Source organism: Carlito syrichta, unplaced genomic scaffold (assembly GCF_000164805.1).
Source record: "Carlito syrichta isolate Samal-C Ts95f unplaced genomic scaffold, Tarsius_syrichta-2.0.1 Scaffold315705, whole genome shotgun sequence".
NCBI classification, from domain to species: Eukaryota; Metazoa; Chordata; class Mammalia; order Primates; family Tarsiidae; genus Carlito; species Carlito syrichta.
Window position 1 is genome coordinate 181,016 of NW_007259801.1, and position 27,710 is coordinate 208,725.

The 27,710-nt window shown below is 52.8% G+C and overlaps 1 protein-coding gene across 1 annotated transcript in view; it reads left to right on the forward strand.

The window, feature by feature from the left end:
* Positions 1-27,710, forward strand: part of TSNARE1 (t-SNARE domain containing 1) — a 152,806-nt gene that overhangs the window by 117,376 nt on the left and 7,720 nt on the right. Inside the window, exon 12 of the mRNA XM_021706516.1 lies at positions 17,066-17,172. Coding sequence (XP_021562191.1) covers positions 17,066-17,161 — 96 coding nt within the window. The 3' untranslated portion in view covers positions 17,162-17,172. The remainder of the gene's footprint in view (positions 1-17,065; positions 17,173-27,710) is intronic.

A 27,710-nucleotide genomic window follows, 5' to 3' on the forward strand; every position in this document is an offset into this window, starting at 1 on the left:
TCTAATGTTAGGCCACTCTTGAGTATCTGGGGAAAACTTGGCCAGAATCTATAATAATAACAACAGCAGCAGCAGTTACTTTCGCTAATGGATCTAGTTTGATGATATTTCATTTAGGATTTTTGCGCCCATATTGGTCTCTACTTTCTTATTTCTCCTGATTTTGATATCAAGGTTTATCCATCACATAGAATGAGCTAGGAATTATTCTCTCCTTTTTAAAATATATTTTTTATATGAGCAAATACCAAATTGTTCATATTTTTTGGTGCATAATGTGATGTTTGGATATATGTATCATTGTGGAATAATTAAATCAAGTGAATTCACATATCCATCTTCTTACATACTTATTTTTATGAAAACATTTAAAATACCTTAGCACCTTTCAAGTATACAACACATTATTACTAACTACAGTCACCATGCTGTCCGTCGAGTGCCAGAACTTGTCAAGCTGGGACCTTGTGCCTTTGAACCAGTGTCTCCTCATTTCCTCTCCCCATTAACCAGCCCCTGGTAACTACCATTCCATTCTCTGCTTCCAGGAGTTCAATTTTTTAAGATTCCACATGTAAATTAGATAATGCAGCATTTGTCTTCCTGCGTCTGGCTTATTTCACTTAGCATCATGTCTTCCAGGTTCATCCGTGTTGTCACGAATGACAGGATTTCCTTCTTTTAAATAGCTGAATGGTATCCCATTGTGTATGTGTTCCTCATTTTCAGTATCTAGTCATCTGTTGATGGATACTTAAGTTGAATCTGTATCTTGGCAATTGTGACTAGAGCTGCAATAAACATGGGGGTGCAGATATGCCTTTGACATACTGATTTCATTTCCTTTGGATCTATACCCAGTAGCAGGATTGCTGGAACATATGGTAGGTCTATTTTTAATATTTTAAGGAACCACCATACTGTTTTCCATAATGGCTGTACTAATTTACATTCCCACCAACGGTGCACAAAGGTTCCCTTTCCTCCACATCCTTGTCAACATTTTTTATTCTTTTATGAAAGTCTTTCTAACAGGTGTGAAGTGATACTTCATTTGGGTCTTAATTTGTATTTCCCTGGTGATTAGTGATATCGAGCACCTTTGCATATACCTGTTGACTTTTTGTACTGTTCAGGTCCTGTGCCCACTTTAAAAATCAGATTGTTTTCTTGCTATTGAGTTGTCTGGGTTCCTTGTATACTTTGGATTTTAACTCCTTCTCAAATGTGTGACTTGGAAATATTTTCTCCCATCCTGCAGGTTATCTCTTCACTCTGTTGATTGTTTCCTTCACCGTACAGAAGCTTTTTAGTTTGACGTAATCCCATTTGTCTGTTTTTGCTTCTGTTGCCTGTGCTTTTGGGGTCTTATCCAATAAATCTTTGCCAAGACCAGTGTTAAGAAGATTTCTCCCTTTGTCTCCTTCTAGTAGTTTTATAATTTTTAGTCTTAATTTAAGTCTTTAATAACCCATTTCAAGTTGATTTTTGTATATGGTATGAGGTGCTGTCCATTTTCATTCTTCTGCCTGTGGATATCCAGTTTTCCCAACACCGTCTATTGAAGAGAGTGTCATATTTCCATTGTGTATTTTTGGCAACTTTGCAGAGATCAGTTGACTGTAAATGTGTGGATTTATTTCTGGACCTTCTATTCTGTTCCATTGGCTTATATGTCTGTTTCTGTGCCAGTACCATGCTGTTTGGGTTACTATAGTTTGTAGATTTTGAAATAATTTAATGCAGTGCCTCTGGCTTTGGTCTTTTTGTCCACGATTGCTTTGGCTATTTGAGGTCTTTTGTAGTTCTGTATGAAAAATGTTATTGGAATTTTGATAGGAATTGTGCTCAATCTGTATATTGCTTTGGGTAGCATAGACTTTTTTTTTTTTTTTTTTTTTTTGAGTTGGAGTCTCGCTCTGTCGCCCAGACTGGAGTGCAGCGGCCGCTCCCGGCCACCGCAGCCTCGACCTGCTGGGCTCCGGCGATCCTTCCGCCTCAGCCTTCCGAGTAGCCGGAATTACAGGCATGTGCTACCACGCCCGGCTGATTTTTTGATTTATTGTAGAGATGAGGTCTTGCTGCCCAGGCGGTTCTCGAATCCACAGGCTCAGGCAATTCGCTCACCTCAGCCTCCCAAAGGCACGGGATTACAGGCTGAGCCACCGAGCCCGGCTAGCATAGACATTTTAACAATATTAATTCTTCCAGTCTATGTACACAGGATGTCTTTCCACTTATTTGTGTCTTCTTCCATTTATTTTATTAAAGTTTTATAGCTTTCATTGTACATATCTTTTACCCTCTTGGTTAAAAGTATTCCTAAGTATTTTGTATCCTATTGTAAATGTGATTGTATTCTTGATTTCTTTTTTGGATAGCTCACTGTTAGTGTATCGAAATGCTGCTGATTTTTGTATGTTAATTTTGTATCCTGCAACTTTACTGAATTCGTTTATTAGTTCTAATAGTTTTTTGGTGAAGTCTTTAGGATTTTCTGTTTGTAAGATCTTGTCATCTATTTGTAAGATCATGTCATCTATTTGTAAGATCTTGTCATCTATTTGTAAGATCATGTCATCTATTTGTAAGATCTTGTCATCTGCAGAGACAATTGAACTTCTTCCTTTCCAATTTGGATGTGTTTTGTTTCTTTTTCTTGCCTAATTGGTCTGGCTAAGACGTTCAATACTATGTTGAATAGAAGTGATGAGACTGGGTATCCTCGTCTTGTTCCTGATCTTAGAGAAAAAGCTTTCAACTTTTCACCACTGAGTATGAGATGTTAGGATGAGCTGTATGTTATAATGAGTCATTATGTACAAGTCATGTGATGTTAGCTGGGATTAGCCATATATGGCCTTTATTATATTAAGGTACATTCCTTCTGTACCTATTTATTATGAGGTTTTTTTTTTATCATGAAAAGATTTGAATGTTGTCACATGCTTTTTCTGCAAGTATTGAGATGATCATATGATTGTTATCTTTCATTCTGTTAATATAGTGTATCGCACTTACTGATTTGCATATGTTGAACCATTCTTGCAGCCCAGGGTTAAATTCCACTTGATCATGGTGAATGATCCTTTTAATGTGCTATTGAATTTGGCTTGCCAGTATTTTTTTTTTTTTTTTTTTGAGTTGGAGTCTCACTCCAACTGGAGCCCAGACTGGAATGCAGTGGCCGTTCCCGGCCATTGCAGCCTCGACCTGCTGGGCTCCAGCGATCCTTCCGCCTTAGCCTTCCGAGTAGCCGGAATTACAGGTGTGCGCTACCATGCCCAGCTGATTTTTTGATTTATTGTAGAGATGAGGTCTTGCCAAGTTGCCCAGGTGGGTCTCGAACCCACGGGCTCGGGCAATCCACTCACCTCAGCGTCCCAAGGCGCGGGATTACAGGTTGAGCCACCAAGCCCGGCCTTGCCAGTATTTTTTGGGGGATTTTTGCATCTGTGTTCATCAGAGATGTTCACCTGTAATTTTTTTTTTCCTTGTAATGTCCTTGTCTGACTTTGGTATCAGAGTAATGCTGACCTTGTAAAAATGAATTTGAAAGCATTCATGCTTCTTCAGTTTTTTAAAAAGAGTATTCTCTTTTTTCCCTGTTTTATATTATATATTCTACTATTATAGCAAATACAAGATTGTTCAAATTCTTTTTCTTCTTGAATCCATTTTTGTAAATTATGTTTTCCTAGGAGTTTGTCTATTTTGTCAAGGTTTTCCATCATGGTGGCAGAAGAGTCTCTTACCATCTGTCTGATCTCTGCTCTATCTGTAGTTTTGTACTCTTTTCATTCCTAACATTATTTATTCAGTTATTTTTTTCCTTGATCAATCGTTCCAGAGGTTTATCTTTTTGTTTTTAAGGGACTAACTTTTGGCTGTATTCTATTTTATACTTGTTTCGATTTTTGATGGATTTCCACTTTCTGTTGTCTCCTCTGTTTCTCTTTCTTTGGGTATATTCTACAGTTCTTCCCTCTAATTTCTACAGTTGCATGCTGACCCATGAATTTTCAGCCTTGCTTTTTCCTAACATAAACATTTAGAACCTGTAAATCCCACCTTTTAAAGGTCTGCTTACACTGCATCCTGCAAGTTTTTGATACACAGTATTTTCACTCTTTTTTATTTTCAAGACTTTATGTATCTATTATGATTTTTCTTTGACCCATTACTTACTAAGAAGTAAATTATGCAATTTATGAATACATGAGGATTTTTAATTTACTCTTTTTTGTTATCTTCTAACAGTTTCATTTTGTTCAGAGAATTTCTTTTATGTGACACTGGTTCTTTGAAATGTGCTAAGACTTGCTTTATGGCCCAGAACTTTCCATGTCTGTAAACATTTCATGTATGCCTGAGAAGAATGTGCATTATTTAATTGCTGTATGGAAAATTCTATTAGTGTCTGTCAAATCAAGCTTGTTAACTTTGTAGTTCCAATCTTCTGTATTTTTACCTCTTTTTGGTTTGTTTGACCTATCATAAATTGAGAGAAATATATAGAAATCTTCTATTACACTAGTGGATTTGGAAATTTCTCCCCATAGCTCTATAAATGTTTGCTTTATATATTCTATGGCTGTTTTTTTAAGGTTGCATACAAGTTTAGAATTGATGTATCATCTTGGTGAGCTGAACCTTTTAGCATTACAAAGTGACCTTTTCTATCCCACATAATGCTTTTTATCTTAAACTCATTTCGTCTGCTCCTAATGTGACTATACCAGCTTTCTTTTGATTGATGTTTTCATGATCTCTTTTCCTGTTCTTTCGTTTTTTGTATTTCTAGGCCTCTGTGCTTTTAATATGTCTCTTGTAAATAGCATATAGCTGGATTTTTAAAAATTCCAACGTGACAATCCTGTCTTTTCATTGATGAGTTTAATCCATAATTGATATATTAGGACTTGTTTCTCCCATCTTACTTTTTGATCTGTATTTAGCTTGATGTCTGAAAGCTTCTTTATTTTTTATTGCTAGAGTTTTTAACTTTTTACTTTGAAAATATTTCAAATGTACCTAAAAGTTGCAGAAATAGGACACCAAGTCCCCAGGTCCCTTTGGGATGCCACCTCCGCACACTCATGCCACGTCTTCACCAGGATGCTCTGTGAACCCTAACACATGGACATGTCAGCCAGTCTTTACTAAAATGCCAGGATACTCGCCCACACACTCTCAGGAGCAGTGAATGGATACTAATCAAATGTGACTCTCTAATCACAGATCCCCTTCAGGTTTCGCTGATTTTTCCAGTAACGTTCCTTGTAAGTCCAGGATCTAATTCAGTTTCACCTGGTACATCTAGGCTTCATTTCTCTTGAATCAATGGCATTTTTAAAAATTAGTTCATTTTTTTCTGACTCTATTTTTAAAAAATCTTTTTCTACACTTTATTTCAATCTTTTGTTTCCCTTGAAATTTTGCCAGGTATATCTGCTGAAACAAAGTCTAAAGTTAGACATCATCATAGTCCCTTCCTGAATAATCCATGAGCCTTTAAACACTTCAGCTCTGATTACTCCCTTCCAGCTTACTTGGTATTGTTATCCATTATTTTTAGTTTGGGCTTGCCAGCTCTGGCCTGAGGGGCATTAGGGCTCCTCTGTAGAAAGGGCTTGGCTGCCCTCTGCCACGCAGTTCAGAAAGGAAGGGGTCGGCCTTGGGATGCTGATATGGATGTGGCAGAGGTTTGGGTGCTGCTGGTAGCTAAGGCTCAGCAGGACCTTGAACCCAGTGCTGAGGCCATGCCAGAGTTCCGCCTTCCCCTGAACACCAGCACTTTCTCTTCCTTAGGCCTTTACCCATGCCAGTGCCCCTTCCTGGGGTGTCCTTCCTCCCTGCCCTCAGGCCCCCAGCGTCTCCCCTGGGGAGTCTTTTCCTGACCCCTCGCTTCCTTCCTGTCCCCATTTACTTTCCAAGTGTCATGGGGTCTGCAATGATAGGGATGAACCAGACACTCCCTCTGCCCAGGTGGGATTCTGTGGAAGCCCTGGTAGCAATGCCTTCCCTGGCTAGTGAGCAGGAGTCCTGGAGGCTTCCTGGAGGAGGTGCCACTGGAGCTGAGGTTGGGAGACTGAGCAGGGGGTGAGCAGAGGAGATCCGGGAGGCTTCCTGGAGGTGCTCCTTGAGCTGGGAGTAGGTGTGAGCCAGGTGAAGAAGAACAGAGAGGACGCATGAGCAGGGCTGGGCTGGGAAAGAAGGCACCAGGAGTGTGCAGGGGAATGTCCAGGAAGGTGGTAGGGGTTTACCGTAAGTAGGGGAGGGCTGTGGTCAGCTGTGATGGTTCTGGCTGGAGAAAGGCATGAAGGGGAGGGTTGGGGCCCCGGGGAGCAGCTGGCCAATGGGTCTTGGTATCTGCCCGTCTCCCCACCAGCTGAGGTCAGCAGTGGGGTTTGATCCCTCAGTGTCCCCTGCACCTGACCATTGCGGGAACTCAGCTAGTGGGGCAGAATGGAGGCAGGAAGGGGCAGGGAAGAGAACTGTCAGGCATAGAGCAGTGCCTGACACCTGATAGGCGGCGACTGGGGAACCCGGACTGGAGGAGGTGAGCAGCCAGGAGCCCTGGGGAGCCCCCAGAGGGGCCAGGATGGAGGCGAGGCCACGTGCTCTGAGCAGCCTGGAAGGCGTGAGGTCTTGGAGGCCAGGGTTCTGGTGCTTCAGAGGCAGCAGGGCCCCTTCTCCAGAAGAGGCTGGTAGGGAAGATGGGGGGAAGGGCTGGTGCCATCAGCGCAGTGCCTCACTGATCACATGACTAAATAGAATAGACAGGCTTTCCGAAGCAAGAGGCACGTGGTACCAAACAGGGAGAAAAGGGGAGGTAAATAGGCATCACCATCTCCGACAGACTTGCCCTCCACCCCAACTCTGAGCCTCCTCCCAGTCGGGCATGCTGCAGGTCAGGAGAGGAGAGTCTCCAGAGATCAGGCTTGTGGCAAGAATGGGGTAACAGAGGGGTCTGGGGATGGGCAGAGACTCCTCCCCTCATGGAGCTGACCTGCCAGTGGGGAGCCAGGCAAGGAACAGCAGGGTGCAGGAAAGTCTCAGCACCTTCTCAGTGAGCACGGGCCAGTGGAGAGAGGCACATGTGTGAGGGGGAGAGGTGTCCTTTTGGGTAGGATGGCCAGCAAAGGTCTCACCATCACCATGACAAGTAAGTAAGACCTGCAGGAGGGGAGAGTGAGCCACGTAAGTGGGGTCTGGGGAGGAACGCCCAGGCGGCTGGACAGCGAGTGCAAAGGCCCTGAGGCCTCCGCTCCTGTCTTCCTCACTCACTATTCTGGGAACACCAGACACCTGCCACCCCAGGGTCTTTGCACATGCTTCCCTCCTTTCTGGGAAGTCACCTTCCCCCATAACTGCATGTTTCCTCCCTCCCTGCCTTCAGGTCTGGACTTAAAAGTCACCTTCGTGGGGAAGCCTTTGCTGACCAACCCAACTCCCTGTCCCCTCCTCCTGCCTGTTTCCCTCTCTCATCATCACCAGCCACACATGGGCCCATGCCCCCACCTACTGGGCCCACACACGATGAACCGAGTGCTTGTTTCTTGTGTTAGCCCCAGGCGGGATCTTTGTTTCCTTTCCTACCATTCCCAGCACCTAGGGCAATGCCAGGCACACACGGCAATTGATATGTGTTTGTTACTGATTAACTAATATTAGGGAACTTGGGGAAAGGAACTGGGGCAAAGAGAGGTGCAGGTGTCAGCTTTGCCCAGGGAGGGTGGGGAGGAGGTGGTGATCTGGGAGACAGGTGTGAGCTCACCCATGTGGAGGTCAGGGGCTTGAGAAGCCTGGTGGCTTTGGGGATTTCTTCTTTTTCCCACTCATTCATTCATTCAAATAGCTGGCATTTTGTCTCCAGTGTGAGGAAGTCCAGGGATATGGAGATAAACTCAGGACTTCTATCACAGAAATGGAGGAAGGTGGGGTAATCTGGGTGGAATTTCTCAGGTCTGATGAGCCCAGGAGGGTGTCTGGCACATGGAGGGTGCCTGGGGGGAGGCTTGGTGCAGGAAGGAGCGGGAAGCCTGGGTAGCCTCGGGTGTGAGTCCCCACCTGGGCTCAGCACCTGGCCAGGCACTCCTTGCCCCACCTGTCCTCTGCCTGGCCTCCCCACCCCCACCTCTCTGGACCTGCTCTCCGGCCCTGGGCCTGCCTCACTGCAGACCTGAGGAGCAGAAGGTTCTTGAAAGGCTTTCCCACTTGGTTTTTAAAAAATCTTCATTGCAGAAGCTCATTGTAACAAAACCAACCCAAACAAAGTTCCCCATGACTCCACCTCCAGAGAAAAGCCCCACTGACAATATCGTGATCGTGCAGTGTTTGCAGCAAATAAGTGATCACACAACTGTGAAGTGTTTTGAGTGAACAAGTGATCACGCACCTGTGTGTCTGTGTCCATTTCCATGGTGGCGCTTCCCTCTATGACCGTTTGCGCTCGTACCCTGCACTTCCTTCTGGGCAGCACGTTTAACTGTAGCCCCATTTTTGCACCCCCTCTTTTTAATGGCGTAGAAGGCGTGACTGTATGGCTGTACCATAACTTATCTGGTGCCCGATTCTCGGTTAGTGCATGCTGTGTGAGCCCTCTCCCGAGCAGCAGAGCCGGGGTGGAATTGCTGGGTGCACCTGCCGAGTGCCTTCACTGTTGTCATGCCCCAGGGATCCCTCCCCACCAATGCCTGGACGTGCCTGGGCCCACGCTCCTGCCCACTGGGCCCAGCCGCCTTCTTCATCATGGCCACGTGTGTCAGCAGTCCTAGTTGCCACAGCTGCCCTGGATTCTGCAACCACGAGGAGCGCCGGTGAGATCTCCACACGAAGGACTGGCCTTGGCAGGGCACCCACTTTGGACTTGGCACCACGGCACTCCACCTGCCTTGGTTCTCCACCCTGGGGTGGAGGGTAGTCTCACCCTACCCCCTTCAGGGAGGGTGGACAAAGCCAGAGAGTAAGGACTGCAGTGGGTTGGTCGGCTCCACAGCCCCTTCTGCCCAGCAGAAGTCAGGGTCTTGCAGAGAAGGAGAGACAAGCTCGCCTATTTCTGTCACACAGGGCCAAGTGGCAGAGAGGACAGCATTGGGGTCCATCTCCCGAGGTGCCAGGAAGTGGGCTTTCGGGTTGCAATCTGGGCCAGCTGGAAAATGGGGCTAGGATGGATTCAGCAGTGGGAGCAGCATGTGCTAAGGCCCTGGAGCCAGTACTGGGAGCATATCAGGGAAGAGAAGGTAACCTGGGGTGGCTTCACTTGAGGCTGGAAAATGCAGGTGTTCAGGGTGAAACTTTGTGTAGGGCTTGGATAGAGTTGGGGTCTGATACCAGAGACAAGAACGGGGCCGAGCACAGGCTGACTCCAAGGCCTGGACCAAGGTGCTGAGCCATGGCGAGGTCAGCCATGGCATCCATAGCTGCAGACCTGGGCAACTGAGTCTCTTGGCGTTGTTTCCAGACACTGTTCTGGGCACCCCCCCCCCACATTATCTCCCTCATTTGTCCCACCTTCCTTGTGGTATTGGGATCAAGATCGTCATTTTATAGCTGAGTAAATGGAAGCTCAGAGTGGGCAGAGCCACACAGCCAGCAAGTGGTGAAGTGGTGCTGGAACCCAGAATGCCGAGTCCTTGCCCCTAAGCTCCAGCCTCCCCCACTGTCTATGGCTCCTCTCCCCTGGGACCTCACAGCTCCAGCTGCCTCCACCTCTCCAGGCGAGCCTCCTCTCCCAGGTGCTCACCTCTACCCGCCTCTGCCACACACCTGAGCTTGCCCATCCCCCTGCGTGAGGCCCCCTGAGGGACAAGATCCCTCTGATCCCATGTCCCATGCCAGACCCCAGCAGGCCCTGGCACAGAGGAGGTATTCATAGCACCTCCCCTTCAGGACACAGCAGAAGTGAAGCCACGTGTGTTCAGCCATCCTGCACCCATCTTCGAGCGGGTGCCTGGGCCCCTGTTCCTCAGGACACAGTACTCCTGAGATCGAAGTCCCAAGATCCAAGACATAATTCTGTAATTTTCCCCAGCAGAATGCGCCCATTTCAATAATTACAGCATTTGTAATCCACTTAGAAAACATGGTATTTTTGACGTGAACACTTAAGAAACAATCCGTTCCACACCCATCTATCCAAATGGCTCCGATTTTGAATAATTCTTTTGAGATGGAGTCTAAATATATACAAATAGATGTTTCTGAAATGTCATGTATTCCGAATACATTTGCATGGGAAGCGGCTTCTGAGAAGTGGGGGCAGGGCATGGAGGAGGGGCAGGAGGAAAGGGGCTGGGGCAGGAGGTGGGGGGGCGGATAGAGGGACTAAGGACACCAGACAGGGATGGAGAGGCCACATGGCCTGAGGAGGGCACTGGGGCCAGTATTAGGTGACCAGTGCACAGGTGTCAGGTGCCTGCCCAGCATATCTCGTGGGTGCACTTCTCTGAGGTGTGTTCTTCCCCGGACCTTGGGACCAGCACCCAGGGCCCCAGTACAGGCAGGTGTGGACAGGTGTGCCCCTGCAGATGGGGGAGGCTTGGCCCACTGAATCCCGAGCCCCTGCCTGATGCCCAGGTGCCCACTCTGAGGATTATGTCGGTTGTTGGAAGTATCCTTCTGTATCCAGCATTGCTTGTGTCTTTGCTTCTCCTTAGGTGTGTTCAGTTTTCCATCATTTTTGTTGCAGGCACTCCTCCACTATCTGGGGTCCCTCACTGTCTGCTTTTATTTAAGACTGGGACAACTAAACACTGCTCGGAATGTTGGAGCAGTGCTGGCTGCTTCATGAAGTGTGAGCAGCAGTGAGGCTGGTGTCTCTGCTCGGCCCGGCCACCCCACCTGCCTTCCAGCTGCAGACACCTTGTCCTCTCTGGGCTCGCTGTGCCTGGGGTGCCCCTGGACAGTCACTTTAGTGGGAGGGGGAGCAGATGGATGGGGTGCCTGGGTATGTGCCCCACCTGACGGGCAGCCCAGGGTCCATCCTTCCTTCCCTGGATAGGGAGCTGTGAGCTGTGGTGGCCAGAGGGTCTGTCCAGGGCTAACGACCGCTCTCTGGGCAGCCTTGGGGGAGACTTTTCTGGACCCCATGGTAGGAATGGCTGGTTCGCCCCCTCCTTGGTTATCTGCACCTGTCGAGTTCAGGGTAGCTGCAATGGCCACACATTGTCCCACCTCCCACAGCTCCTGTGGGGAAGGAGGTGAGGTGTGAGCTAGAGGGGAACAGTGGTCAGTTCAGTGCGCAGAGAAGCCAGAGGCTCGGGAACCCAAGCGACTCAGGGGCATCTGGGAAGACATCCCGGAGGTGGCGGGGCTGAAGCTGGGTTGTGCAGAGCAAGCAGTAGTTGTCTAAGGGAAGCACCGTTGCAGGCAGAAGGAGGAGCACGTGCAAAGGGTCAGCAGGTCCTGAGCCAGTGCCTCCCTAACCCTGACTGAGGTTATCACCCCCGCTGCAGGAAGTGGAACTGGCCAGTCGAGGAGGGGCCACAGTCTCCTTGAAGTGGCCGGAAACTGGCTTGTGTCCGTGGGGCTGGGATGGTCTCCAACTCTGCCCCACAAGTGAATTAATTAAACCAGACTGTGCTGGCCCCGCCTGATCTCACACAGCCGACTCTAATTGGGCTAATTGGCTCCTGCCACTAGCCCTGGTCACCCTCCCTCACGGCAGGACTGTCATTTAGGAGTAATTCATCATAGTGGCTCCTCCCAGGACTGGTGGCTGATAGCTGGGGTACCTGGAGGAAGGGAATATGAGGCTGGGGGTTGACAAGAGATCCCCCTCCTGGGGTGGGCCTGGGTTGAGGGCTATGATCAGCAGTCAGGGGCTGTCCCGAGGGATGCTCCTGACTTGGGCAGCTGCCTGTCACCCTAGACATCTGCTCCAGCCCTGTCCCTCTCTGTCTCCCTTGTCAACCCTTCCGGCTCAGATGCAAATGACCTCGGATGCACCAGAGGCCACCACCCAACATACTCCTGTGCGTTGCACATGCTGTTCCCACTTCCAGGAATACTGCTCAAAGGCTGCGGGGGAACTCACTCATCTTCTCTGGCTCAGCTCAGGGCACTTTCCCAGAAATTCCCCAGGCCACCTGCTGGGTCAGAGACCCAAGGGTGACCCCAGACCCAGCCTGCACTTTGCCCTGGCCTTGCCTTATAGCATCTAGTCCCATCTCTTTCTGCCCTGCCTCGAGCCCACTCTGAGGAGCTGTGGACGAGCTGCACTTTGGGCATCAGTCAGTGTTTGTATCTCTGAAATGGGCACGATCAGGCCTCTTGCAGGGCTGCTGCTGTGGTCACGGTCAGCTGCTCACCAGGCACGCATCCTGACACAGTTGGACTGAGGCTACAGGGCTGTCTCGGGAGCCCCTGCATGGAGTGCGGTCCCCGGGACCTCATAGGAAAGAGGACCTGAGTAAAGAGCTGGGGGGATTCTGGACGGTCCCCCTGCTCCCCAGACCTGCCAGGACAGGGGATTGCTGCCTCCAAAGGCTTCTGTGGTCCTGGACAACTCTGTACCCTGGTCCTGAAGGCCTTGGTCGTGCTGTCTCCCTCTAGCATGAGAAGTCTCAGTGCTGACTGACCAGTGCCTCCCACTGTTCTGCCATTGCCCCCTCCCCCCCCCGCCATCCTGTGTCTGGCTCCTGGGGGGCAAGGACAGGGGCCTGCTCATGGTTCTCGGGCAGCGAGGGCGCCAGGATGAACAGTGTGGAGACAGGGATGGGGTGGCTCTGCTCTCAAGAGGGCTGCCCAGAGCTGGGGAGTCGCTGCCCATCAGACTAGATGAGACCCGAGAATCCCCACAGTCATCCAGCTTTGTAGGGAGGCCCTGGCACCTGGTGGCTCTGCCACATCTCCAAGATCAGTGGGCCCGAGTGTGAGTCAACCTGGCTTACCATCACAAATATCACAGACTGGGCAGCTGAGAGTACACCTGCTTACTGTCTCATAGCTCTGGAGGCTGCAGGTCCGAGATTCTCAGTGGTCCCTTCTGAGGCCTCTCTCCTTGTGTGAGACGGCCATCTTCCCTGTGTGCCTGTCTGTCCCTATGCCCACATTTCCTATTTGCAAGGACACCAGTCATTCTGGATTAGGGCCATCCTAATGACCTCATTCAACTGGATTACCTCTGGAAAGACTCTGTCTCCAAATAAGGTCACACTCTGAGGTCCTGGGGGTTGCGGGGGGTTAGGACTCCAACAAATAAATCCGTGAGTGGGGGGATACCATTTCTTCCAGGTCAGTGTCCTGGCACTCATACTCTGACTGCTACGACAGGGCAGAAACGTGCCCACCCAGTGGTCTTGAGAGCTTGGCATGAATGAGCCTGAATTTCCCAGCACAGAGAGCAGGGGCTCAGGGTGGGCTTCTTGCCTCCACTATCTTCCAGTCCAGCCACCTCCACCTGGGTCCTGAGGCCCCTCCCCGTGTAAAAATGGCCTGGAAAGTGAGCTGCACTTGCACTCAGCACCTCCTGTGGCTTTTCCCCACCTGTCCCCAGGAAGGGTGATATTTAACAGGAAAATCCATCTCACCCCCTTAAGGAAGTTCCCTCTGTGCTCTACTCAGAAGGTCAGGGATGTGGTCAATACATTTTTATTGGGGAACTGGAAAGGTCAGCCCCATCAGGGTGACTGTCTCTCCTGGTGGAAGAGGAGCACTTTGGGGCTGAGGTGATCCCAGGTCAAGGCCTCCAGCAGGAGCTCAGTTTCTCCTGCAGGCAGCTCCTTCCCTGCAGGGAGGCTGCAGGGCCCCAGCAGCTGGCACAGAGGTGGGGGAAGGGAGGGGAGCTGGACACAGCTGGGTCTGCTGAGTCCTCATCAAAGGCCTGCCTCTGCCTTCACCATATGTCCCAGCCCAAACATCTGGTGGCCCTGGGCCCAGCCTGTCATCTGTGCCCGCCCCCTTCCCTTGAAGTCAGTGTCCAGAGGCCCAGTGGTGGTTTGGCAGTCGGGTAGAGAGGAAGTTGTAGAGGGCTGGGCTTGACAGAGGCTGGCTGGGGCTACAGAGGGTCCCAGGAGGTCCTGCACCTTTCCTTCCCCCACATCTTCAGGTACTTCTTGGGCTCCTCTTGGGCACATTCTCCATTCTCCACCCCTGCCCAGGCCTTCCCCTCCATCTCTTCCTGTGGGCCATCTCCACTCTGTTGAACCTGGTGGGGTGGGGGATGGAGGGTAGACACAGAGGGGCCTGACCAGCCCAAGAAAGATGTGGGCACAGCGTGCAGCCAACAGGGAAGTGAGTCTGGGCCCCATCAGTGCCTGGGATTTGGAACTGGGTGGGCAACTGGAAGCCTGTGGCAGCAGCTCTGGCAGTGACCACTGAATCCTTCTCCAGTTCCTCCAGGACTCACCATGGCCCTGTGTGAGAGGTCAAGAGGCCAACACCAGGCTCCAGGCCATGGTCAGGCAATAATGTGAGGATTGTGGGCCTGGAAGCCAGACCCACCTGCCCCCAGCTCCTGTTTTCCTCACATTCCCCTCCCTCCTCGGGCACTCAGGAGACCCTGGGCATGATTCTCCGGGCTCCATCTCAGTTTAGGAGACCCGGGCGTGTGGGAGGGCTGTGAAACCCTCAGGCACTTGTAACTCCAGATGTCTTGGCCCTTCTGGGAGCAGCGCGTGGGGTGATTAGCAGCAGGCCTGTTGCTAGGTCCTGGTTCCAATGCTGGCTCTGCAGGTCTTGGACTGGTGGTTTGGGGCAGGCCACTTCACCTCTTGAGCTGTCTCCTCTCCTGAAGAGCAGGGGTGTTTTTGGAACCCACCTCTTGTGCCAGGGTGAGGGTGGCATGATGCTCACTGATTGGGATGATGCTGGTGAGGGTGGTGCAGTGGACCCCAGAGACACTCGGCCTGCAGATCCCAGCACTCACGGGCACTGTCATAGATCCTGAGGTTGTCCTTAGCTCAGAGCGGCTCGTCCTGTGCACTGACGTGGAACCCCTGCCTAGGGGGCCATGGGTTTCTGACTCTCCTCCCCACCCCCAGTTGTGAGCTGAGGGCTGTGTCTGGTTCACTCTTGGCCTGCCGGCCTCTTCCCGGCCCTCACCCTCAACACTCTGGTATGTCTAGACAGCAGCAAGACTTTATGACAGTGATATGGAGGCAGAGACCGAAACCTCAGATCTGCCACACAATGTCTGTGAAGACCTGGGCATATTACTTTACCTTTCCTGGCCTAGAACACAAGGTAGCAATACATTTCCCAGTGCTGGGAGGTGCAGCTGTTTCGACAATAGCTGATTTTCAGGTTAGGATGTGGGTCCTCCCCAAGGTGCAATGACACCAAGGCAGCTTGAGGGAGTTGAACTGGGGAAATTATCTGTCCAATGCCCAGCAGAGCCCAGATACCACGCCAGAGCAGGACCTGGATCCTCACCCCAAAACTCACTGTGGACACCAACTCCCCCAAAACCCAAGCTCAGTTCCATCTTCTCCAGGTACCTTCCACTGACTCTCCTATTCCTACCAATTTCTTCTTTTCCCCACAGCTAAGTTGTTGTGCTCCTCTCCCATCCTCACCTCTATAGTCATCTTGGGAAAGTAGATGGACAGAAGAATGGGTGGATAGCTGGGTAGGTGTGTGGATGGGAAAGTGGCTGGGAGGGTGGGTGGTTGGGTGGTTGGATGGATGGATGGATGGATGGATGGATGGATGGATGGATGGATGGATGGATGGATGGACAGGTGAGTAGATAGATGGATAGGTGAATAGGTGGGTGGGTAGATGGATGGATAGATGAATGGGCGAATGGGTGAGTGGGTGGATGGATGGATGAATGGGTGGATGGATGGATGGATGGATGGGTGGGTGGAAGGATGGGTGGATGTGTGGATGAGTGGATGGAAGGATGGTCAGATGGACGAATGGATGGATGGATGAACATCCCCACATCCATCTAATGACACAAATGGGCAATGTAGGGGACTCATCCTTTACTTCTTTACTTCAATTTCCTTGCATATTGAAACACTACCAGGTTCTGAGGATTCCATCTTCTCATCTTGACTCTGTCACTTCTTATCCTTCCTTCTCTGTCCTGCTCTAGGTCCCTGCCCTTCCATGGACACTATGAGTCTTCCTCCTGCCTGGTCTTCCTGTCTTGGGTTCCCTTTTCTACCCTTCAGCATCCCATTTGGCTTTCTAAGTGGCCTCTCCACAAGCACACTGTTGAATATGTCAGCCCCCTTGTCTGTACTTCATACTGTCTTCCCTACCATCTCAGGGGTGCCAGGGGTGCCATCTAAACCCCTCTATGATCTGCAGGCATGGCCCATCTCATCCTGTCTCCCCCTTCCCTGATCCCTGTTCTCTGTTCTGGGCATGTGGTGACTTACCATATTATTTAGGCTCCAAATTTTCTCTGGGTTCTTCCTGGGTCCCTTGCCTCTTACCTCCTGGCCTGCCTGGGGAGTTCCTACTCCCCACCCAGGGCCTGGATGAAGCATCACCTTCTTCATAAAGCCTCCCTGGCCCCTTGCTAATTACCCCCCAGCACAAATCTGTCTATCTTTCACCTCCATGAGACCTTTGGTGGTGGGCCCAGAACTTGTTAAATTAATAATAACCACAAGGACATACAAGAGTAAAAACAATATTTGGTGAGAACTATGTGTCTGATATCTGCTTTCAGGCTCTCTACTTCTCATGCATCATATTCATTTTAGGGCTTTCAAATGTCCTCATGGAGTCCATGGCATCATCCTATGCTTACAAAAGAATCAGGATGCCAAGAAGGAACATGGCTGAGATTCCCCCAGCTCCAGTGAGGCAGATCGGGAATCACACCCAGGCCTGGCTGACTCTGCAGCTTAGGCAGATCCCCAGGTTCCTACATTCCTCCCTTTGGACCTGGCTCCAGGACCTGCCCAGAGCAGATCCTGCATGTACATGCATGCCACCTCAGGGCAGAGTTCCTTTCCAGAGACACGTTTTGCCTGGACCCTGCCCCAGGGTGATCCCAGTCACCAGCATGCCACAGCCCAAAGAAGGTGCAAACCAAACGCCCCTAAGGACAGGAGACTAGAAGGCCAGGATATGGCAACAACTTCCCTCTTTCCCCCAGCTCCAGAGACGCAAGATCAAGTGCTACTTCCTGTCAGCTGGAGTCACTGCCCTGGTGGTCGTCATCCTCATCATTGCCACCACTGTCCGGAAGTGACGCCACTTGTGGTGAGTGCCCCACCTGCCTCACACTGTTCACCCATCCAGTAATCCATCCCTACAACCATCCATCCCCCCATCCCTCCATCCAGCCATCCATCCATCCATCATCCATCATCCATCCATCCACCCATTCACTATCTATTGATCTGTTATCCATCCATCCACCCACCCATTAATCCATCCACCCACCCATTAATCCATCTGTCCACCATTCATCTCTCCATCCTTATATCCAGCCATCCATCCACCCACCCCCATCCATCCATCCATCCAGCCACACAGCCGTTGTTTATCCATTCTTCCTCACTTTCATTTATCCATTCCTTCCTTGAATTTATATTTCCTTCCTTCCTTCCTTCCTTCCTTCCTTCCTTCCTTCCTTCCTTCCTTCCTTCCTTCCTTCCTTCTTGTGTTTGTTGAGTGCCTTCTCTGTGCCAGGCACTGGCTGGGCCCTGAAGACCCAGTGGTTAACATGGCAGAGGAATGTCCCGTATTACTGTGACTCAGAGCCATGAGTGCCAGCCAACCTAAAGCCTCCATTTTCTTATTCACTGACCTCCAGAAGGCCATGACTGGCAACTTCCCTGAATCAGTCTGTGCCCAGAGCATGCTGGGCTGTGTGGGAGACATGTACTGGGAGCCCAGAGGAGGGGAATGAGGCACCAGTAGGAAGAGTGAGTGCAGGAAGCTTTACCAACTTTTGTAGGCAGGCAGGAGTAGGTGCTGAGGCATGTGACTGGACCTGGGGAGTGTGGGTTTCTCTAGGGCACTAGACCCTGGGCTGGAGCTGGGAGGTCTGGGAAAGAACTCGGGAGGACCTTTGAGTGTCAGTGTGTAGCCTCTGAGTCACATTAAGAAAGTGTATGAGCAGCCGGGCTCGGTGGCTCAGCCTGTAATCCCGCACCTTGGGAGGCTGAGGTGAGTGGATTGCCTGAGCCCGAGGGTTTGAGAACCCCCTGGGCAACTTGGCGAGACCTTATTGTAGAGACAATAAATAAAAAATTAGCCAGGTGTGATAGCTTGCGCCTGTAGTTCCAGCTACTTGGAAGGCTGAGGTGGAAGGATCGCCGGAGCCCAGCAGGTCGAGGCTGTGGTAGCCGGGAGCGGCCACTGCACTCCAGTCTGGGTGACAGAGTGAGACTCCAACTCAAAAAAAAAAAAAAAGTGTATGAGCTACTAAGGCTGCGTCACAAATTAGCTCGAAACTTAGTGGCTAAAACCAACAATAAGCATTTATTATCTCACAGTTTCTGTGGGTCAGGAATTCAGACGGGGTTTAGCTGAAGGGCTCTGGCCCAGGGTCTCTTGTGAGGCTGCAGTTAGATGTCAATGGGGGCTGCATCATCTGAAGGCTTGACTGGGGCTGGAGAATTTATTCCAAGCTGGCTCTGCCTGGCTGGCACCGGTGCTGGTGCTGGCTGCTACCCCCAGTTTTTCTCTATGTAAACTCCGGACAGGCCAGCTTCCCAGCATGAGGGATCTCAAGGAGCAGGGCAGATGCCACCCTCGGTCAGTTCTGCAGTACTGGCTGATCATTCCCGGCTGCCCTACTCAAATCTTGCTGAGCATTGGAGAGGCGAGGAAGCACAACCCCCAACCCAAGGGTTTAGGGAGAGGAGACTCACAAGTGTTGTTGGTCTACTGCATATCAGGCCAGGTGTTCCACATCTATTATCTAAATTAATCCTCACGGCCTCCCTTGGGTCTGGGAGGGCTCTGGATTGAGAAGGCCTCAGTTTTTCCATGAGGTCACATGGTGCACCTTCCAGATTCCATGAAGCATTCCTGGTTTCTCCCTCCCTGTGCATCCATCCCTCTGTAGCAGGGCTTCCAGCTGGTCCCATCAGGGAGGACACATGAAGACCCCAAGTAACCCACTTCATTTGGGTCAGCTGAGGTTTTGCTACTAATATCTAGGATAACAAAGAGGACACCTGGCACCTGGAGTTCCAGGTATTGGGATTGTGTGTGGATTGGTGGTCCTGGCTGCCATCAGGTTGTGGGTAGGGTGGTGGGCCGTTATTATGTCCATGTTCTGGATGAGGTGTGGCGGCTTGCTCAAGGAGGTAGGTGAGGTGGGACAGGGCTCCCAGAGGGAAAAGATGCCTTTGAGCGCTGGGAAGGGACTTGCCACAGGCAACCCTCCCTGACTTGTCCTGGTGCTGCCCCATGCCAGGACCTTCTGTGGTCCTGCCAGGCCCTCAGCTGAGGTATTGCCGTGGGCAGCCCGGGCTTCCTGCCTCTGCTAGGCCTGAGGCTGGGGCAGGAACCCCATGTCTCCAGCCCTGTAATGCCCAGCCCCCAAAGCAGAAGGCTGAGCTCCTTTAACTGGAGGAGCAGGGTGAACAGAGTAGGTGGTTGGAGGGGTTTCTGGATGTGAGGCTTGTCTCTGAGGGGCCACCAGGGTCCCTTCCCAGCTCTGAGTCCTCTAAATAGGGGTTTCCTGGGAATGAGTGCAAACAGGACAAAGCGCTAGTCCTTGAGGTTTGTAGAAGGCACCAAATACAGCTGGGTTGCAGGAGCCAGGGCTGCAAGAGGACCCCAACCTGCCCTGGCCTGCCTCTGTGGGCATTGGTGCACTTGTGCAAGCACATACGTGTGCCTGGCTACATGCTGAGCAGTGCCCAGCCCTCCCACTTGCTCTGCTGTGGCCACAGGACCAAGCCCCAAACCAGCCGTCATGATGGCAATGGTGATGACCCCTGCACTGGCTGACTTATGTTCCCCTAAATATAGCTAGATCCCAGCCTCCCACGCCCGTGAACATGACCTTATTTGGGAACACGGTCTTTGCAGGTGGAACCAGTTAAGATGAGGTCTTAGCTGTTAAGATGAGGTCTAGACATTAAGGGCAGGTCAGGAATGAGTTAGGATGAGGAGTTTAAGATGAGGTCTGGTTTAGGGTGGGTCCCAAGTATGGCAACTGGTGTCCTTATAAGAAGAGAGGACACAGAAACACACAGAGGGGAAGGTCACATGAAGACAGAGCAGAGACAGGTATGCAGCCACCGGCCAAGGAATGCCTGGAGCCACCTGGAGCTGGGAAGGCGGGAAGGAGCCTCCTCTGGGAGCACGGCGCTGCTGACACCTTGACCTCAGACTCCAGCTTCCAGGCTGTGAGATAACCAATGTCTGTTGCTTTAAGCCCTCCTCCCCCACTTGTGGTACTTCGTTGCAGCTGCAGGAAACTGCTACATTTGAGTAAGGGCCTGAGGTTTGCACACAGCACCTGATGTTGTCTTCATACTGCAGAGGAGACCAAAGCCCAAGGGGCATATGGTTTGTCTGTGGTCCCATGTAGCCAGGCGTGGTGCTGATCAGGATGGTGTGGCATCCCAGCCAGGGTCCCCTAATGAGATCAGAAGGGAGAGGGAGGAGTTGGCAGCAGGACAGCATGTGGCCCAGGAAGCACGCCACCTCCTAGCAGGTGAGACGGATAGTGGCCACACACGGCCACGCACATGAGAGCGTGGCAAAGCAGGTGAAGGGGCGGGGCTGATGGGCTAGGGTAGGACCTGGCTGGGGAGGCAGGAAAGGCTGCACAAGAAGCACTGACTCGGAGACAAGGAACACTGATGCCCCGGGGCTGTGGGAAGGAGAGAGGTTCCAGCAAGACTAGGGCCCTAAGGCAGGATCAGGTTCAAAGAGCTGAGAAGGAGGTGAGGAGGGGGGCTGGCAGGGTCCAGACCAGGAGGCGAATCGGAGTGAGGAATATTCCAAGGGCAGGAGCAAGGACGGGCTATGCGTACGTCTGCATGGATTGGGAGGGTCTAGACCTGGGGCAGAGGCTGGGAGACCATCGGGCTGACAGCAGGGAGGAGTTAGAGGCGCAGGGGGCTTCCGGCAGTTTGGATGCGGGCTGAGGGGAAGTGAGCAGGCCTGCAGCTATACCTCCCTCACTCCCCCAGCTTGCAGGCCCAGGTGGGAGGGTGGCCTGCCAGTCGCCCCTTACTCCTCTGTTGGGGTCAGACAAAGCCACCCTGGCCCTCCCTCTCCCTCGCTCCCCTCAGGGCTCAGCCTCACCCTCCTCTTGACAGTTCTGCTCAGACCCACCAGACCATGGGCCAGCCCCACCCGCACCGCACACCCAGAATCGGACCCCAACCCAGGACCAGAAAGCTTTGTGCCCACAAATCCTTTCCTGTGGGAGAGGTTTGGCCTCAGTGGCACTTATGAGCCTGGTCATGGGTGGTCAGGGGTCCCATAGCCAGCTAGCACAGACCCAGCGGGGGCAGCCAATCCCTTTCTGGCAAGTTCCCTGAATGGGGCTGTGTGGCTACAGGCGGGCGGTGGCTCCTGGTCCCACTGTTGAGACTACAAGACTGAGTCCTGGAGCAATGACGTCACATGGCTAGCCAGTGGCTGCTTATTTGACTCTTGGGCACCGAGGACAGTGGGGGGAGGGTGGCTTCCAGTAGGTGACAGACCAGTAGAGGGAGAAGGCAGTACTGGGACAGCTCTGCCTCCAGTAGGACATGCCGAGAGCTCTCCTATGGCCACACCGCCGGCCCTGGGAAGGGCAAATGTCCCAGACACCATGAGGCTGGTGGAGCGTGACCCCAGGCTCTACACGTCGCCCTTGCCAGTCTACTCTGGGTCAGTAGCCAAGCCAGAGAAGGATGGCTGACACCCCAGCTTCAGACTCTCCGGACCCCATGCCACCAGCCTGGCCCAGTCTGCCGGGCTCCCTGTGGGACCCTGAGGCCTTGTACCTCTGGGCTCAGTTTCCAGAAAAGAGGTGGAGGTGGGGCGCCTGTCCTCTTCCCCAGTTGGTGAGATGCTTGAGGACAAAGGGGGATGCTGGCGAAGTATTAAGTGGCATTTGAGGAAGGAAAAGACTCTGTTCAAATGCAGGGAGCTGTTATTTCTGCAGAGAAAAGCAGTCTCTGAGGGTGGGGCCCAGGCCACCTCCCCGACTTGGCCAAAGCTCATGAGCATCCCAGCTGGACAGTGTCCCATGTGGTGCGGTGGGTGAGGCTGTGTCAGCCAGGGGGCTCTGAGGAGGTGGTGCACCGCCCCCGCCCCACCACTATCCAGGCACACCCCATGAAGCACCCCACTTGGCTCTCAGGGCTACAGCCAGGCTCAGCTTGTCTCCATTTACGGAGAGCTTGGAAGCCCACCCCACCTGGTCCACATAGGAGTCTGGGGAGACATCGAGACAGAACACTCCTATGACCTGTGGACCAACAGCCCCACTGAGTAGGCCCTGACACAGGGCGAGTACCATGAATCTCTACAGTGTGGGAGGACTGCACCTAGCCATCTTTATTCACCTGCGAGTCCCCCCAGGACTCAGTTTACAGCTAATGCGAAGGGTTTTCAGCATCAGGCTCAGAGGCCAGCATATGACTAGGTCAGGGTTAAGTATGTGACCAGGATCAAGGCTCAGTGTGTGGCCAGGGTCAGGGGTCAGTGTGTGTTCAGTGTTAGGGGTCAGAGTGTGGCCAGGATCGTGGGACAGCATATGACCAAGGTCAGGGCTCAGCATGTGACCAAGGTCAGAGCTCAGTGTGTGACTAGGGTTAAGGCTCATAGTGACCAGGGTTAAGGCTCAGCATATGACCAGGATTAGGACTCAGCATGTGACCAGGGTCAGGGTTCAGCATGTGACCAGGGTCAGGGCTCAGCGTGTGACTAGGGTCAGGGTTCAGCGTGTGACCAGAGCCAGGGCTCAGTGTGTGACCAGGGTCAGGCTCAATGTGTGACCAAGTCTGTGGTCAGGTTTGGGACTTCCTTAGGCATGGAGGACAGTCGGATGAAACCAGCCCACCTGCCCAGAATTGAGCCCAACCCATGGTCTCCACCTCCAGTCTCTCTCTGTGAGCTCCCATTTCCCCACCAGACTCCCCACCTAGGAAAGTCCAGCTGTTTCCAGAAGCATCTTCAGGCCTTGTGGCTTGGTGAGGAGGCCTCTCGCTGTAGACCAAGGGCCTGGGTCAGGCTCAGTGTGACAGAGACTGAGTCCCTGAGCATCAGGATGAAGAGGAAGTGTTAGTGGTTACTGGACTGGTAAGTCCTGCCTGGAGCTTCCTTGGGACGGACAGAGGTGGACTGCAGCCAGGCTACAGGGAGGGCCTGTGCCTCCTGGGGCCCTGGGGGCACTGCTGCTGGATTGTGCAGGCCTCCCAGATGTGGAGTCCCTGTGGACAGGAGGTGAGTCCTTGGGATCTGGGTCTTAGCTGCCTCCCCATCTCTCAAGGTCTCCTTATCTCATGGTGTCTCCACCCTCACCCTGGGCTGCCAGGACTCCAGCCCATTCACTCTCAGAAGCACTTTCCACACTGACCTTCAGTCACTGTTAACTTGCCTGGGGGCTCCTGTGGAGTGTGAGCGCTCTGCAGTAAGGGATGGATCCCCAGTGCCCAAGCCCAGGGCTGGCTCAGGACATGGGGGACAAATGAGCGAATGAGCGAGTGAGTGAGTGAGTGAGTGAGTGTATGTGTGAATGAATGAGGGTGAGAGTGAGTGAATGCATGAATAAGCGAGTGAGTGAATGAATAAATGAGTGAGTGAACTAGTGAGTGAACAAGTGAATGAACGAATGAGTGCATGAACGAATGAGTGCATGAGTAAGTGGTTAAGTGAATGAGCGAGCGAGCGAGTGATTGGGAGAGTGAGTAGACAAGGGAGTGAGTAAATGAGAGATCGAGTTAAGGGACAAGTGAGTAGATGAGTGAGTGAATGATTGAGTGAATGCATGAGTGTGTGAGTGAGTGAGTGGATGTGAATGAATGAGGGTGAGATTGAGCGGATGTATGAATACGTGAGCGAGTGAGGGAATGAATAAATGAGTGAATTAGTGAGTAAACGAACGAATGAACAAACGAGTGCACGAATGAATGAGTGCATGAATGAGCGAGCGGATGAGTGAGTGAGTGACTGGGAGAGTGAGAAGGTGAGTGAGTGAACGAGAGGCTGAGTAAAGGGGCGAGTGAGCGAGAAGAAGAGGGGGTGAAGGCACGAATGAGCGCCTGAGTGAACGAAAAAGGAAAGAACAACTGAGTGAGCGCCGAGTGCGTGGGTGAGGGCAGCGAGGGCCCGGGTCAGACTGCCCGTCCACTGGCCCCCCGTGCCCCGTGGGAGTCCTGAGGCTGGGAGCTCGTAAACAGCAGGTTAGGGTGTCCGGGTGCCGATCAGCAAGGTGCTTTCCAGGAGCACGTGCTTTCCCGGGGCTCAGCAGAGGAGCAGGGAATCGCGTTTTTCATGTCTTCTGGAAGCGCAGCATCGACCTCAAGGCCATTGATTTCAGTCTGGGAGGCGTGTGGCGGGATCTTTATTTCCACACCTCCCAGTGTGGCCCTGTGCGTGCATCTGTGGGGGGGGGCAGGTGCCAAGGTCAGGAGGGACAGGCCCTTCCCTAACTGCCCACCCCCCAGATCTGTACTCTGAGCAAGGGACCTGAGCTGGTCATCCCAGAAGACTGGGGACAGCTGTGGTTCCTCTGTGTTACTGTCTGTTTATTCAGCACATAGTAGGGACTTTAACGGGGATAGCTCACTCCTCATCACAGCCCCACGAGGAAGGGACTGTGATGCCCCATTTTTCAGGCGAGAAAACAAACGCGCAGAGAGATGAGGATGTAAGATGATACTTCTGCTGGTCACTTTGTTGGGGGCTGGGCTGAGGGAGCACACATCTCACACCCCGGGGATTTACAGGACATGATAATGTGTCAGGTGATAGCTACCGCTTATTGAGTGCCCGCTATATGCCAGCGGGGAGCGAGTACTTTACATGGATTCTCTCATTAGCCTTCATGCCCACCTTGCAGAACCTCTGCCTTGGGGACGGCCAGGGAATCGGCTGCCAAGGAGGTGGAGTATCCAGCCTGAGCTTGTGTGGCTAGTAGGGGCCAGGCCAGGCTTTTCACGTGGCCTGTGTGCCCTGAGGCCCGGTGGGTCACACTGCCCACGGACTGAGGTGCTGAACTGGGGTCTGCTCTCATACTGACTGGTCCAGGACAGTTTGAAGAGCGCTGTCTTTGGGGTGTGGTCATTCGTAGTGGCGCCTTCACTCTTGCAAGTTTGGGAGATGGCTTAGATGACCTCTTTATGCTGAGCTGACCAAAAACCCCAGGGGGTGTGTCACCCGGCTTCCAGGTCTGGGTCCAGGGGCTTTGGGCAGCTTTGCCCTTCCCTGCTCTAGCCAGGAAGCCTGTGCCCAGACCTGACCCTGCCATCAGGAGGCTGGGAGGCCCCCTGAGGTTTATACATACAAATCTCTCCCCTGGGGACAGGAGCTGGCCCAGGTGGCCCAGCCTCCCAGAGCTCCTGGACATTGGGGCAGGTGGAGTTTGCCTCAAAGGACACCTTGAGGGCAGAAACCAGCGAGTGGGGCGGGAGGCGGAGATGAACAGTAGAGGGGTGCAGTAGACTGTGTACCAGCCCTGAGGTCTCAGTTTCCTCATCTGTAAAATGGGGACATGCATGCTATTTTGCAGAATCACTGGCAGTTAGTAATGAATGCCCGGAATCTAGCCCAGAGGAGGTTCTTGGTCAGTAACAGCAGCTGGTCACCACCCCATCATGGGCACGAGCACATACTCTGGTGTATGGGCCTGAGAACTGAGGCCAAACAGGCCACAGCTGGCTGTTTCTTCCAGTGTTCCTGCATGGCCCTCCATGGCCATGCTTTATCTTCCTCCCTGTTGCCAGGGTGGGGTACGGGATCACAGCTCACTGCTGCCCAGATCTGCAGCGTGTCAGTGATGTGTCCACCTGCTGCAGCAAACACCCAGCCCCTCTCCGTGGGTGGACATCAGGCCCTGCACTGCCTGAGCCACTCATAGATTGTGGGGACAGGCAGGCCCTTGATGATGCCAGGAATAGAGCAGAATGGTAGGCAGGAGGGCTTCCTGGAGGAAGTGGCTTTTGAGAACTGAGTGCTGAGAGGTGAGTCTGGGCTCTTCCCACACCCCAGCCCCAGCTGAAGTTACAGCCAGAACAGGCCTGGGGCAAAGGTGATGGTGATGGACTGAGGCCCGCATTCAGGAGAGGGCCCCATGTGGGAGCAGTGTTCTGCTGAGACCTGGCTAGAGCCCTAACCAGACTCAGGCTCCCCCTCCTCTTGGCACCCGGGGAGGCCCCGCCCTGGCCCCACCCTCATCCCTACCCCCCTGCTGCTGGGCAGATGGCCTGTGATTGGGCCGGTGGGAACAGCGCTCTGCCAGGAAAAAGGTAGAAAAAAAATGAAAGCATAAAAATGCTGGCGCCCAGCAAATGAGGCAACATATTGTGTGTGTGTGATGCACGGGAGGGCTGATTTGCATGGTGGAGTGTGCCAGCCAGGAGGGCGGGGGCGTTGGATCTGACAGGTCTTCAGCCTGGAACGGCGGCGGTGCTGAGACCTCAGCAAGAGCGTGCTGTCCCCATGCCAGCTCCCGCTGCAGGCTGGGGGTAGGGGACTCTGGAGTCAGACAAGCAGGGCCAGATTCCCCCCTCTGCGGGCCCTTGTTGGGATTTATAGGGCTTAGGTGAGGCCATGGTGCCTTTGGTGTCCACAGTTGAGGCACAATAAATGTGCGTTTCCTCCTCTCCATCTTCCGCTTGACCTGTCCTGTCTCCTGGAAACTGACCCCCAGACTGGCCACTGGCCTAACCCTTCCCTCGTACTCCCCCCAGAAGCCTCTGCTGACTTCCAAACTCAGTCCAGGACAATGTCCCCTAGACGTGCACAGGCCTTTGTTCCTGTCCTGGGAAGGGCAGGGCAGGGCAAGGAGTGACCTGCGGTTCCCTCCTGAAATTTCTGGTGCAGAGCGACCAACCCTGCCCTCGGTCCCCAGCCCTCTCCCATTCAGTCCTCCATCTACCTCCTGCTGTCCCCCAGCTGGCACGAGGCTCCCGCTCTGGGCTGGCACCCATCCACAGTGGGCCATGCACACACACAGCAGCCTACGGCTGTCCTGGGACTCTGGGCCCTGAGGTGGAGGAGGATTGGGGGTGAGGCACCAGGGGGACAGCTGAGGCTAGGAGGGGCCGGGAAGAGCGCAGGCCTCCCTGTCCCCCACACCACCTGCAGCCTCACAGGGTTCAGGGTCAGCACTCCACTCCCAGACATCCAGCCTTGCAAGCCCTGCCCCCCAGGGCCTCTGCCCCTCCCCAGGAGATGGGCAGGCAGGGAGGTGAGTGAGCGGCCTGAGGACACCTGTGCAAGGGCCGAGTAAAGGGAGCGACCTCCTCTGTGTGGCCCACAACCCTGGGTCCCCACCCAGCCGCTTCCGCCTGGGTAGCTGGGTGACAAGTCACTGAACCTCTCGGAGCTTTGGTATTGAAAGCCATCCGATGATGCCATCTCTTCCTTAGGGCTGCTGAAGTGGGGACCTGACTTGCAGATGGCACTGGCCAACCCCTTGATGAGGAACCTCGTCTGCCAGGGAGTTGTGAGGCCAGACCCCAGACGCCAGACCCCAGTGGGCATCTGCTCCTCTGACAGGGCCTGATGCCACAGCCAGGTCAGAGGCCATAAAAGGTGGTGGCGAAGGCCTGGTCCCTTCCCTCCTGCTTCCACTGCCTCCTCCCCTCCGCCCCCCCCCCCCCCCCCCC